A 15,330-nucleotide genomic window follows, 5' to 3' on the forward strand; every position below is an offset into this window, starting at 1 on the left:
CGATTATACCGAAATTGTACGGTATACCGAGATTTTGGTACGGTACGGTATCGATTTATACCGTTTTATATTGAAAAAAAACCTTACATTTTAAAATTTTTATAAATTTATTGTTTTAAAATATTATATATTTTAAAATTTTTGTATATTTTTTCGGTATTTCGGTATTCCGGTATATACCGAAATTTTCAAATTGCATATCGTTACCGTACCGAAAAATTCGGTATTGTTACCATACCGTACCGAAATCTTTAATATACCAAAAATTCGATAATTTCGGCATTTTTTCGGTACAGTAATATCGGTATACTGAAAATTCGATATTTTTCCCACCCCTACTCTCGGGACGGGAAAAATCCTGAAAACTCGGGTCGGAAAAAATTCATCTCGGGATATTTTCAGAGCGAGAAATGAACGAGATTTGGGATGGGTCGTGATTTTGATAGAATTTTCCAGCTATAATTTTCATGCGTTCAAATTGATGGTGTAAAATAACTATGGATTTCAAATCTAATTGATTATTTGGATGAATTTATATTAGATGTATTTTAAATTCAACCCACCATTAACTTTTGTAAATACCAGCCATCTATGTATTTGTTTGTTTTTAGTTTTTTCCAACGGTGAGCGACAATATCAGATTGTTGCACGAAACTGTGGAGGATACTCGAAATTGTAAACAGAATAAAATTATTGATTTTGTAGTCATTACTAATTCAAGTTGTTAAGACCAGCCGATTTTGATAACATGTATGATTCGGAAGATGGGCCAAGATCTATGGCAACCTAAAATCCTACATATTTCATTATATCGATATCGATGGACATTTATTGCTTTTGAATGTGATTGTATGCCAAATCTTTAGANTCATACCATACCGAAATCTTCGGTATACCAAAAATTCGGTAATTTCGGCATTTTTTCGGTACGGTAATCTCAGTATACCGAAAATTAGGTATTTTTTCCCACCCTTACTCCCGGGACAGGAAAAATCCTGAAAACTCGGGTCGGAAAAAATTCATCTCGGGATATTTTCGGAGCGAGAAATGAACGAGATTTGGGATGGGTCGTGATTTTGATAGAATTTTCCAGCTATAATTTTCATGCGTTCAAATTGATGGTGTAAAATAACTATGGATTTCAAATCTAATTGATTATTTGGATGAATTTATATTAGATGTATTTTAAATTCAACCCACCATTAACTTTTGTAAATACCAGCCATCTATGTATTTGTTTGTTTTTAGTTTTTTCCAACGGTGAGCGACAATATCAGATTGCACGAAACTGTGGAGGATACTCGAAATTGTTAACAGAATAAAATTATTGATTTTGTAGTCATTTACTAATTCAAGTTGTTAAGACCAGCCGATTTTGATAACATGTATGATTCGGAAGATGGGCCAAGATCTATGGCAACCTAAAATCCTACATATTTCATTATATCGATATCGATGGACATTTATTGCTTTTGAATGTGATTGTAGGCCAAATCTTTAGAACAAACCATTGCAACGTACAAAGGAGAAAATCTTTTTAGGTGTGAAAGGCTAATCCCGAATAATCATGCCAAATCTTTGGATAGGATACTCATTAATTAGCAAACAAAGTGACACATATATATAGATAAAATATGTATGTATACATATATAATGTTATATATCTGATGGCTGTGAGGCTGCTTAATAAGCGTAGGGTTTTACCTGCGCTGCTGGGTAAAGGTTCTAATGATACTCTCTGCCCAATGGCTACTTATTGCTCTGCAGGCTCTCATTATGTAGTTTGCTCTTATTTTTGTTGTCTTCGGACACAACCAATTATTATATTTTTGTTGTCTTCTTTTAATATATAAATAATATAAATGTGATTTTTGTCTTTGATTTGGGTTCTTTTTCTTTCTCTGTTTCTGTTTAGGTTATTGTCTGTTTGAAAGATTTGTTTTTATTTGGGTATAATAAGTATTACAAAGGAAAGTCCAAACAAGCCATTGTCAAATCACAAGAGCCATACAAATTGTAAAATGATAATAGATAAAGAAGTGGTGAAATTGTGTGCGTGTGTATACATTAATATCGATATTAAATTAAAACAATAATGATAACTTAAGAAAACAAACTAATGATATTCTAACAGATGGGAGACGAGTGAAATCTATTTATATTTACGATAAAAAACTAATACTTTTAACATGAAAAATAATTTTTTCATTAATGATCCAAATAGAAGATACGTCTAATAACATTAACATGTGAAATCGTCTATAAGAGAATTTTTGTGTAATTTGTATTGAGTAAGTTTCACGAATTTTTATTTGTGAGACGGGTCAATCCTACCGATATTCACAATAAAAAGTAATATTATTAGCATAAAAAATAATATTTTTTCATGAATAACCCAAATAAGATATTCGACTCATGAAATTGATCCGTGATATCGTCTCACAAGAGTTTTTGTTATTTGTATTACTCATATTTTAGTAATGTGTATAAATTTTTAAAAATGGAATATCTATGACATAAATATAAAAATAATATTTTATGCATCTGATCGATACCACTCTTCAAAATGTGCAGTCACTATCCATAATCAAAATATAGATTCCAAATTTTGATATTGAGTGGATCCAGGTTGATTCTTTTTGTTCAAACATTTTTTATCCATGATGATCATACAATGCACAAGTCAGTAGTTGCTAAATCAGCTTCAATGAAACGACATTGAAAAATGCGACTGTACTAACATGAAAATTGATTATCATCTCCGGTCATCTACTGTTTCATTTTTTTTTTCCTTTTCGAATCGAAAGAGCAAATACTGAGGATATAGTATATTCTTATATTAGGAAATTATAATTTGGTTTTTTTTTTTTATGTTAGCTCTTTACGTTATAAAATGGTAATTTTAATATATTATCTTCTTTTTTTTAATTGTAATTTAAATCTTTTTTCAACATGAAAACTGAAAAGTGGTGAGTTTTATAAACTTAGACCTGAAGAACTTTCTTCTCTTTTTCTCTTTTTTGTTTTGGCCTTCATCGATACTGATATGAAAGATAGCTGAATTTTTTCCTCAAATTTGGATCTCACATCTATTGGTTCTCATCCCAGGTCCGACCCTTACACGAAGCTTGGGTCATTTTCCTCGTCAATTCCGCACAAAAAAAAAACAAATAAATTACCAAAAATGGTTTACTGAACCATAATAGAGTCTCAGAATGAGGTTGAAAGACTTATCCCCATTGACAGTGTTTGCTTCCCGAATTTATGAAATTTGCCAGTTCATTGTCTAATATTAATGCTGCATTCATTGTGTTTGCATGTTTGACCGATTGATATATTTGCCAGTGCACCTGTCCAAATTAACTGTAAAATATTTATTGGTGTTTATCATATATATATATGTAACGCAAAAATATATATCTCGTTCGGTGGACATAAAATCATCACACATTGAAATTTGGAATGGTGGGGTCTCGATCGGTTCATTTTTTCACTAATGTGAAATAGTGTAGGATCCACCATTTTTTGTTTCTTCGCAAATTGTAGTAAGAAATTACAGCATAACTTTAATATTTTATTTGTATATTTGTCTATACACCGTGTTTTGATTACTTTCTCGATATAAATAATTATTGATTCTCAACTATATTTCTTCTAATACTTAGATAATTAGAAGTCATGTTTTTTATTTTGATAAAAGTTATAATTGATAATAACAGTACAGTTCAAATTTTTTTTTAAAATACAATCCAAATATTTTAAAAACTACCGTAGTGCGTAGGATCAAATATTTATTGTTTCGTCGCAACTTGCAGTTGGAGTCAATAGTATAACCCTAATATTTTTACTCGTGCATGGGTCTACGCACCATCCTTCATTCGTTTCTCAATATAGATAATTACTTCCCGATAATCCTTCTCATAGTAATTGGATTCGAACGCGTTTTCTTAACTTTGACACTAATTATAAAATTGTTGTTTGTCTCTATATTGAAAGTTACAATCACGGAGCAATATAAATGTATTAAAAACCAGACGACTTATGCAGTATCTTTTGATCACTATTCACTACCTTAAATTGAGGTCATAATATTTTTCAGATTTCGTCAGCGCCTATGAAAACGAGCGTATTTAAGACTGGACTTAACCTTTTTTTTTTTTCAAAAAAAATTATTTTATTAAAAACCGAGCCACTAATATATGGGCCTTATTTTTGGGTCAACTTTTGGCGTTTCGGGCATGATTGGTTTATTTGCGATATTCAATAATAAAAAAACATTTGATATTTGATTATTTGTAAAAATATGTACATGTATAGATTCATGTGTACGCGTTAAAGTTTTGAACTTGATCCCTGGATCTCAATAAAGAGGTCGGCTTAGTGTCCAAAGCGCGACTAGGGACGATTTGATTGTCAAATATGAATATTAGTCTTATTTCTTTTAATTTTTGATAATTGTAGTCATTTTTCATCAGGATTGCGGATGTGACACTATATATGTTTGCGTCGAAAAAGATTAAATTAAAAAAAAAACAAACAAATAAAAATATAAGACAATTAAAATTTGATTACATAGAGCTCGTACCAAAATTACAAAGACAAAAAAGATATATTTTCTCTTAAAAAATGTCTTATCATCATTATTTTGTTATTGTACAGATATTTTGAACATTTATATTATTATATTTTATACAATTGATAATATCCAGCCCCTGTGAAAATTTCAAGTGGCATAAAAACCTATAAGAAAAGTTAGCAAGTTATTAAACCTCCAATTTTTAAAAAATTAGCCAAATATACCCGTGTGGTAAATTATCGCATCTTCTTTTGACATTTGACATATACTGACAAAAACTTCCTCAATTTATTTAATCAAATATTTTTTGACGAAGTTCTTTCTCATTTTTTCTTAAATTTAATATAGGGTTTTATGAAACATTATTTTTGAAATTTAAAATATCGTAAAAATAAAAGAAAATTAGGAAATACAGGAGGATTGGTACCACCATATGAAATAATGACTTCATGACATTGATAATTAAACCTTTTTAAACTATTATTTTTTATTTATTTTGAATCAATAATAAAAATTAAATCAAAATAATTTAATAATATTATTAGTTATAATAAAATTAATTAAGAGTGATAATATTTGTTTGTATAAAATCTTTTATATTTTGGTGATAACAAATAGTTGATAGTTACTAAGTACTTATCCAGTTGTATGTTTAGCTACTAACAGGTTATCCTCCTGGACAAGAGCTGTATGTGGAACTATCATACCCGACGTTTGAAGAGCTGTTGGAAGAACCTGCTGAATGTTGTGTTGCACTTTGTAGCTACAATCTGAGCGAGCTCGATTATCTAGGCCATCAAATTGGTCCATCCCAAGCTTGTTATAAGAAGATATCATCAAGCTGCCTTGTGAAGATGATGTTTCAAGATGCCCGATCAAGACATGTTATCAGGCAATTAATTAAGTCATTATCAACCAGCTGCAAACAAGAACCGACTCTACATTAGTTAGACTTCTTAGAATTTAATCAAGAATATTCTGAGATAAAGACAGTCTAGTACTTCTCAGTTGTTGGTCTTTGGCTAGTGTCCTAAAGCTTTTATTGTCATATTTTGTATTCTGCATGATTTTGGGTTGATTGTACTAAAAAAATACCGTTTTAAAAAATAATAACATTTGAAATTTCTTGTATTTAAAGATGTAGAGTATTGAAATTATTGAATAATCTCTGCATCATCTTTGTGAAAACATCCAAGTCTTTGAGTACTTTTTCAAGCTACACATCAAGCTGCTCAAACGCACTCTAAACTTATATTTCTGATATTTGAAGGATAACTTTGTGCTAATTTTCTTTCACTCATTCCTTTGTAGAGCAAGCTGAAAAAAGAGAGTTGAACCTTGTAATTGTCAGAAAATTGTGTATCAACATATATTATTGAGCTTCTAGGAGTTTAAGCCGGATAGACTTGATACCAGTTGAAGTGATCCGTATAAGATAATGTATTGATCAAAGTTTTCTAGTGAAAATTTTCATACACAACAAGAAAGAAAGACGTAGAAAATGAGTATATATTCGATCTTCTGTAACAAATCTTGACTGATTTTACTTACTACACTTTGCTTTCAAATATTTTATTCTTATTAGATGAATCTTGTTGTTTAGCAAGCTGATTGTATATATTGGTTCACTGAGTCCAGCAGACTCTTTCAACACTAAGAAAACATCTTTATAAGTTATCAACTCCAACTTTTAACCCGATATTGGAAGTTACTCACATAATTTTAAATCACAATATGTTTGAATAAACCCCAGCTGATGTGTCCATAAAAGTACCATCCCCAGCAACCAATTCTTGAGGAGGAATAAAAAAAAAAAATTCAATAGACAGATGGGGGTCTTCCCCATCAGCCAATACTCCAACTAATGCTACTGCTGCTTCCTAGACAAAGGTTGGCGGCACCTGCCCCTCTTTATCATTCCTCTGCTTCTGATTCCGAAGATTAAGGGGTCGTGGCACACTGCTTACATATCGAGTATAGCCAATTGGTACCGGTTGGCTCGGAGTGGTAAGTGGTATCGATATTGAGGATTCAGCATCACGATAGACTTAGAATATACCAGCGGATTCCTTTATACCCGAGATTCCCATTTTTTAAACTTATTATCCATCCTAACAATGTTGAAAATAAAATTAATAAAGAATGATATGAAATAAATTAATAATAATGATGTAAAAAATTTAATTAAAAATATTTTAAAAATTAACATAATAACATGATTATAATAATATAAACAAAAACCATAATTAATGTAATATATTATTCATTATGTTTACATTATTATTAATTTATTTTTTTCTAATTTGATTTAATCTTTGCATTATGTTAAATTTGAAAAAAAAAAAAAAAACAATCCAACTCAAAACCCTCTATTAAATTCACCGACAAAGGATTTTATCAAAAGCTAGAGAGTATTTTGTCAATTTATAACAAAGAAAATAAATATGACAATTTTCCATACGAGGGTTTTCAAATATCTTTTGAAAACTGCATATAAAAAAGGACTTGATGAATATTGAATAGCATAAATATGGATTAGATACCAAAAAAGTTTCCAAATTTGAAGATCGACTAGGAAAAAATTAGATGTATTTTTATTTTCAAACAATTTATTTTTATCATAATCTCCCCCACCAACTCATAATCCTCTCCAAGAAATGAACATATGTACTTGATTTCTGTTAGTTTCATAGGATTGAAAAGTAATTTCACAGCTCCTTGATCATGTATAGAGACAGCCATATGAATCTATACGTGTATGTGTTCATTTCTGCATCTTCTTTAGATTTATTTATATAGACAGAACCGCAGGCAAGCAGTACCCACTGAAAACTTTGTGTGTATCACTCAGTACAGAGAGCAGGCTATAAATTGACTTTCTGATGGCCCATCGCAGACAAATTTCACTTATATTTTTTGAAATTTAAATCGTTAAATTTATTTATTATAATCTGGGTTTGAATAACACCAGGACAAATGTTGAGTTAAGCTGAGACAAGAGTTCAACTATTTTTTTTATAATCAATCATACGTGTAACTTAAATATTTTCATAAATTATCTACTAATCGTGATTTGATAAATTCGGTTCGAAATCAAAGACACGGTATTTAACTCTACTACCCATTATAAGGTCGGATGCAATCCGTCTCACCAACACTGCAACTAATGATATTATTTCAAAATTTATTTAAATAATAAGTATTTTATGAGAGATTTTTCGGATCTTTTATCTTTAATAAAAATAATATTTTTTTATATTATCAATAATAAATAATATTTTTCACAGTCACACCGAATTTTTTGTATTATTTAAATAATTTCACAAAAATATTATAATTTGAATAGCATATTTAAATTATATGAAATTGTCAACTAAATAATCTATATTAAAAAACAATCTAGTAATCAGTTTTCATCCTAAAAAAAGATTATTTGCGATCTCTAAATCAGAAAAGTGTTTCTTAAATTTTCTTTTACAGATTTACAAACAAAAACATAAATATAAATATAAAAATAACGTTTTTTTAGAAGTTGCATCGCTCCCTGCTGTAAAATATCATGGAACACCAGAAAAAAGTGTGGCTGAACCGAACTATAATATTGATGGTGACCCATTGACGATGCGGAGGGCGATGGTGTAACATATCATCAAACACCAGAAAAGTTAGAAGAAGTAGAACCTCAATTTTTCTCTACACTGATTAACTCATCTTCATTTTCCAGGGAAGATAAACAGGGGCTAATGGAGGAACAGCTGGAAGAAGAAAACGAACACGGGGAAGTGAATGAACCCAGAGTAGCATTTGAAGATGACGAACAAGACGAGCAAGGTTCATCAATGACGGGGTTCGAAGCAAAAGCAAGATGCAACAGCAAATCCACGAAAGCTCCAATAATGTAACCATGGCTACTTCTGCCATTGATTCTGAGATAGCAAGCTAAAAGCTCCTCCAAACCTTCGCAGTCTTTTAACCCATGGGCCTCCACCATTTCCTCCATTGAAGCTCTGAAATCCGAGAATGGATCGGTGGAGACGATGGCTAAGACTGACACACTGTCTCTGTAAGGGAAATCATGGGTTTTCGCTTCTTCTAGGATGGAACTCGTTTCCCCAGGCTCGAAGAACAGCCTGCCTGATCTCAGCCCGCGAACCACTGCGGACTCGTCGGCTTCAGACCTCTGTTCGCCGGAGAAATTTTCGTGAAGACTTTCACGCTCGAAATGGTTGCAGATGCTGGAAAATGAGTCTGGGGTGTCATCAAGAAAGGCGGAGTTTAGAGTTTTGATTATGCTGTCATTGTTGGTAGCACGGAAAGAGAGGGTTTTGGGAGTGGTGGTGCAGGGCGGCCACGGCCAGGAAGGGGCGGTTTCGGTGGCTCTGAACAGAAATGGAAACTTCGTTTTCTTGCCCATTTGGTGGGTGTTTCGGGGTGGTTGGGACTTGAAGGAAACGGGGTTCCAAATATTAAAATAATTCTACTGTTGTCTGATTGATTTGGTAAGGAGTATTAAAAGCTTAGCAGGCTCAGTTCATATTCGAGGATGGGAATTTACTAATGTCAATTGTCAAGTCCATGTCTTAGTCACATTATTGATTTTTTTTTTTAAATAACTTCTTTGAAACACTTAAATTAGAAGTATATATAGTATCGGTCGATTTGAGAAAAATGTTTACGTTAATGATTGAATTAAGATTCAGTATTTAATCATAATTTTTTAGGAAATCAATATCTGAAAACGCTATATTTTTTGTTTTAACTTCCTACAAATCCAAATTTACAAATTTTCCATTTCATCATTTAAATAAATATATTATTTTATCCACAAAATTTACACATGTCTTCTCCATCTAAAATATAATTTTTAAAAAATATTGTTTTTCAATTATCATGAAATAAGAGTAAATAATTATTTTGACATACAAAGTATCTATTATGGGGTTTCAGATATTTGATTTCGCTATTTGAATACTCCAAATGTATAAGAAAATACTATATTTTCGAACAATCACCATAAATTCAGTCATTGTTGATCTTTTCATGAAAAATGAATTATGATGACTTATTCATGTCATTTTATTTTATTTTTTTAAAAATATAGTTCATCTCTTATCATTAAATAAGATTAAGTATTTATTTTGATCTATAAAATATCTTTCGAGTTTCATATGCTTAATTTGGCTATCTGAATACTCTAAATGTGTAAAAAAATACTGGAACTTCGAGCTATCACCATAAATTCAATAATTGTTGATCTTTTCATTGAAAATGTGTTAATATGACTTATTAATGTCATCTAATTTTTGAAAAAAAAAACAGTTTCTCACTCATCATGAAATTAGAAAAATACTTATTTTGACCAATAATGAGTCATGAGTGGCCTATTTATAAATCAACATCACAAATACTTGATTTTACCCTTTAAACACTCAAATTCGATTATTTGAAGATGCCAAAATATATAGTTTTTATTATAATTACTTTTCTAATTTCACAATGAGTAAGAAACTGTGTTTTTTCAAAAATAAAATGACATGAATAAGTTATCTTAACACATTTTTAATTAAAAGACCAACAATTATTACATTTATTGTGATAGTCCGAAGATCCATTATTTTATTATATATTTGGAGTATTCAAAGAACCATATCAAGCATTTGGAACTTCAAAATAGGTATTTTGTAGGTCAAAATAAATACTTAATCTTATTTAATGATGAATGATGAACTATGTTTTTTTTAAAAAATAAAACAAAATGATATGAATAAGTCATCCTAATGTATTTTTCATGAAAAAACCAACAATGACTGATTTATGGTAATTGTTCGAAAATATAATATTTTTTTTATACATTTGGAGTATTCAAAGAGCCAAATCAAGTATCTGAAACTCCATAATAGATACTTTGTATGTCAAAATAAATATTTAATCTTATTCCATGATAATTGAGAAACAATATTTTTTAACAATTATATTTTAGATAGAGAAGACACATGTAATTTTTGTGAATAAAATAATATATTTATTTGAATAATAAAGGGTAAAAAAGTAAATTTCAGTTTGTAGATAATAAAAAGTAAAAGTATAACATTGTCAGATACTAATTCTTAAAAAATTGTGGTTAGTTACTGAATCTTAATTCAAACATTGAAAGAGTAATTTTTCACAAATTTATCCTATAAAGTAAATCAAATAAAAAAAAGTATACAAAGTAAACAAACAATTATTTTTAAAATTAAAAATCTATTTTAAAAAACAAGAATTCCTTTTCATAATAAATTAAGACCGATGACCACTTTCTTGCTGCCCATGCACCTACATTCGTTTATGAATATTTGATTTTACTACATCAAATCGCAAAATGAATGGTATTCATTCAATTCGTCACAGTTAGTGAAATTGTATTTTAGAAATATATCATTCTTGCAACTATTTCATTGAGCTCACTAAGGGTAATTTTATATATTTAGAAACATAAAATGTGAAATACACATTATTTAGAGCGTGTGAATTTTCAACTACATGTTGAGATCATTACACGAGCTTCTGTTTTAGGAGTTAAAAACATATTAATATTCAAAGGTTTTGATATTTCAAAGGATGCATATATAATGCCATTTATTCGACTACTAGTTATTGAATCACTTGCACTCGGTATAAATTTATGTGGATGGCCAGATCAGCGAACTAATGTGTAATAACCCGACACTTCAAGCCGTTCTGAAAGAGTACCGGAGCAAAGTTCGGAACTAACCATCGGTTTGGACCTTTCGAAGCCAGCAAGGCAAGGCAAGGCAAGGCAGTCACACGTCCAATGAGATACGACACACAGCAATTCAGACCTTCCGAACCCAAGAACGGACCTCCCAATTACTCGTCCGATGAGGTGTCAAAGCGAGCATGACACGTATGTCTGAAGCCGGTTCGGTACTTTCGAACCCGCTGAACTCAGCTTATAAATAGGCCACTCATGATTCATTTTCAAGACACACCAGCATTTTCAGGATAGGAGACCGGTGCTTCTAGATGATGTTCAGTAGTATTTGGTTTTTATTTGCTTTATTCGTTATTGTTGTATAAACAGTTTAAAACTTCTGCTGCTATTTACTTGTATCGATCTGCTTAGTTTTTGTTGGGATATTATTGTTTTCGCTGATTTTCGGATTTTATTCTGATAAAGTTTATGTAAGTTTTTATTATTTCATGTTAGTTCTGTTAATTTAAGCTGTACAGATAAGGACACTACATGATAACTTCAACTGCACTCTGCGTTAGATCAGTTAATTCAAAAAGATCATCAACTATTATATGTGTTTTTTCTTCATCTGCATATAGGATAGTTGTTGTTAAGAAATAATTATTAATGTTTTTTTATATACTATGAATCCAAAGCCGCTAATTTTTGTAAACCATATTAGTTAGATGAGCAATAATAATTATTAATCTTACTATTATGTGTGCTTGCTTGTGCCTGCACAAGTATCTAATGTCATGTTTGATTAAATAATTTACATGGCTATTTCAAATTCCCCATTTTTCCTAACGTATTTTTGTTGATATTTTGAAAGGATTTGAAAAGATAACTAGCCATACGTGATCGATGAAGTTTTTTAAATTTAGGATTTAAAATCCAAACACCCTATTCCGAACATCTCCTGAAAGTTGAGGAGCAAATGCCATTCATATATTCCAACTTTGTGGTATAGGTAATAGGATGGGTTTATGAAATGTTCTCCTTTTTCTCCTTTTTTTTTTTGGGAGTGAGGTTGATTGATACATGATAGATTCTTGGATTGAATTGGTTAGTTTAGACGCTGTAATAATGATTTTCCATTTCTGTACCATTGACTCTTCAATTTCTCCGTCTTGTTTTGTAGTTTTGTTGATCAATTGATCCCACCAAGGCCCACTCACTGATTAAAGTATCTGTACAATCTTGAGGAGCTTCAATGGACATATATATTTATTGCACAATTTCTCATATGCCAACGAATCCAGCCAAGATTCAATTTTTTTTGAACAAGGAGAATCAAACTCGGTGGAAAATAATGATACCCATTAAGCATGAAAAGCAACTAAATGATAATTTAAACTAGAAAATTGTTGTCAAATTTCATTATTTAGCCTAAGAAACATATGGACAGAAAATATTCAACATAGTAGCGGTTTACTTGGTCTCTGATATCCCAACCAGTGTTGCATATGAACCCCAATTGCATCCAAATACATGCTGCTTCTACCATGGAACCCAACCACCATACCTTCAGTAATCCCCGATGAAAAATACCTGCCGGTTTCCTCCCCGAACGTACCATGTTTCCCTCTACTAGTATAAAAACTCAAGGATTGGATCACTTGTATTATTTTTTGATCTTTTCTAATGGGATGGTAATATATCCACTCATGCAAGTTAAAACTTCGTAAGGGTACTCGAATTTCACCTGAAAACGTTGGCAAACATAGTAAAAGTATTCAAACTTGAGTGTCAAATGTACTGAATCGATGATTCTTGATTAGGGTGTTTGATACATACCCGAATTGTAGCTTGTCCGTTGCTGCTGCACCTGTGCTTAACCGACCTAACAGATTGCCCATTTCGGTCATACTCGATTTCCATGCAGCAAATGACAATGTTTTTGTTAACAACGATCTGTTTAACACCTGTGAAAACTGCATCATCCCAGGGCTGCCCTCCATCCCCGCCCCACGGTCCTGGTTCATATGGAGCGGGATCTATCACAATTCGCTCGACCACGTAACAATATGCGACATTTGAAAAAAAATTCACGCGGGACAGCAACCAAGAATTCGATTCTGATGCATAATATATACTTAAGACGTTCTAGTATTCAATCGAGGGATGACTGTCTTTACTCACTTTCTTTCTGTTCAATCCATAGATGCCTCATCCAAGTATTCAACAGTAATACTCACGCGTGCGTAGATTGTATATGCAATCTAGTTAACTATGCATTATATACCTCAATAGTTTGTGTATTTTTATTTGATGCATACTTTTTGCTGCAATGTCTAAGCAATGAAGCCATAATCTGAGCTTTTCCTTCGAGCTCGTGGACACCAATTGCATCGATAAACAATCCTTTCCTCCCATGAAATCCAACAATGACAGATCCGTCCCTTAACTTGGATGACAAAAACTGACCTTGTTGCTTCTCCGAATGGACCGTATATTCCCTTTGTTGTGTGAAAGGTGAGTGATTTTATCACCTCTGGACCCAACAAGACTGCAGGACCATGATAGCCTGTAATTTGAGTCAAGAGTTCTGATGGATAATCAAAGAATATCTGCAAACACATATTGAAATACTTTCATAAAATATTCATGAACTGATTAGTAAATCAGCAATATTTCTCACATAATATAATCACCTTATCAGACTTGAATGCTCCCGTGCCACCATTCTTGCTTCCCCAGACAAACTGCCCCTTTTGTTCATAACAAACTTGAATTGAAACAATCCCCACGTTTCGGGTTAGGATGATCTTTCTAACGCCATCTTATGCTCCATCGTCGAACAGGCCACCACCGTTACCACCCCATGTTCCAGACTTTACAATTCGTTTCACATTCTTCGAAGGGTACTATCCATCAATTAATCTTGACAATATGCAGATATTGCTCAATCAAATTACGCATTTTGAAAATTGAACACAAAATAAGCGAAAGTTTAGTAGGTTTGCAAATGCATATTACCTCATTCTTCGTTTCTTTATTTGAAGCAATTGGTGGTTGAATGGGTTCTAAGTGAACTCCAATGGAATCCAAGTACCAGCCACAGTTTCCATGGAATCCAACAATCTTGTAGCCTGTGCTTGGAATCGAAAAAAACGTCCCTCTACCGTAAGGTCTAAATGATCTTTTATTGCTTTCAAACGTAAGAGATCGAACACAAACCGGCCCCCATTCTTGCAAGTTACCAGTCCATGCAATGAAGTTAGGAACTCATCAGGCAAATCAAGCCTAATCTAAAGAAAATTTCAACTCGTCAGATTGATATCGATCAACTAAAAAACGTCTTGCATGTGAATATAAAACAAAAAGAGCTCGAATGTTTGTAACATGTTAATGAAAATTTTGAGTAAAAAACTATTGATTCACCTTATCAATTTTAGTTCCTCAACAGTCCCCGTGCTTTCTTGACCAGACCGAGCTTCCATTTTATCATACTCAATTCTTATTGAGTCTATATTGACGCCATGAGCTATCTGTAATTGCTTTACTGTCGAGTGTAGGCGATCGTCCCAATGAAAACCCTCTAGCCCTCCTCCCCAAGGCCCGATCGATCGATATGGTACGTTTTCCATGTTTATCCAAAACTTGCACACTCGTCATGCACTCGTGATTGATCAATCAACTATTAGTAGCGTACGGTGTGTTAAACGAAATTTGGGTGGAATTTATATGAAGCCATGAAGTTTCTGAAATGAAATTTGACGGTTCATTTGGATTATTGAAAAATAAGCAAATTCTTGGTTCTCCACTTTGGAGGGAGTGCATATATAGTAAAGAAGAAGAATTTGATTCCATTACCTTACCTTTTTCTTAAGCAACATCACTCAAGAATCGAACGGCTAGTAATTATCAAAACCATCTGATACATTATTTATGTCAAGTTGAACTTAAGAATTATTTGTTATTAAATCTAAATTTTCAGACTACACCATTTAACAATTTGCAGAATCCGTACAAGTTATAACTTCATGCATGCTTCAGTAAAATGAAACTAACATAC

The 15,330-nt window shown here is 31.8% G+C and overlaps 1 protein-coding gene and 1 pseudogene across 1 annotated transcript; both read right to left on the bottom strand.

Moving 5' to 3' along the window:
• Window positions 1–8,034: 8,034 nt before the first annotated feature.
• On the bottom strand, window positions 8,035–9,067 carry LOC140961563 (transcription repressor OFP13-like). Its single transcript, XM_073420170.1, has one exon. It carries the CDS (start codon window positions 8,988–8,990, stop codon window positions 8,259–8,261), a length of 732 nt encoding a protein of 243 aa, XP_073276271.1. The 5' UTR covers window positions 8,991–9,067; the 3' UTR covers window positions 8,035–8,258.
• Window positions 9,068–12,686: 3,619 nt separating this feature from the next.
• Window positions 12,687–15,161, bottom strand: LOC140958360 (jacalin-related lectin 3-like; annotated as a pseudogene).
• Window positions 15,162–15,330: the final 169 nt, after the last annotated feature.

The sequence above is a fragment of the Primulina huaijiensis genome, chromosome 2, assembly GCF_012295235.1.
Source record: "Primulina huaijiensis isolate GDHJ02 chromosome 2, ASM1229523v2, whole genome shotgun sequence".
Taxonomy (NCBI): Eukaryota; Viridiplantae; Streptophyta; class Magnoliopsida; order Lamiales; family Gesneriaceae; genus Primulina; species Primulina huaijiensis.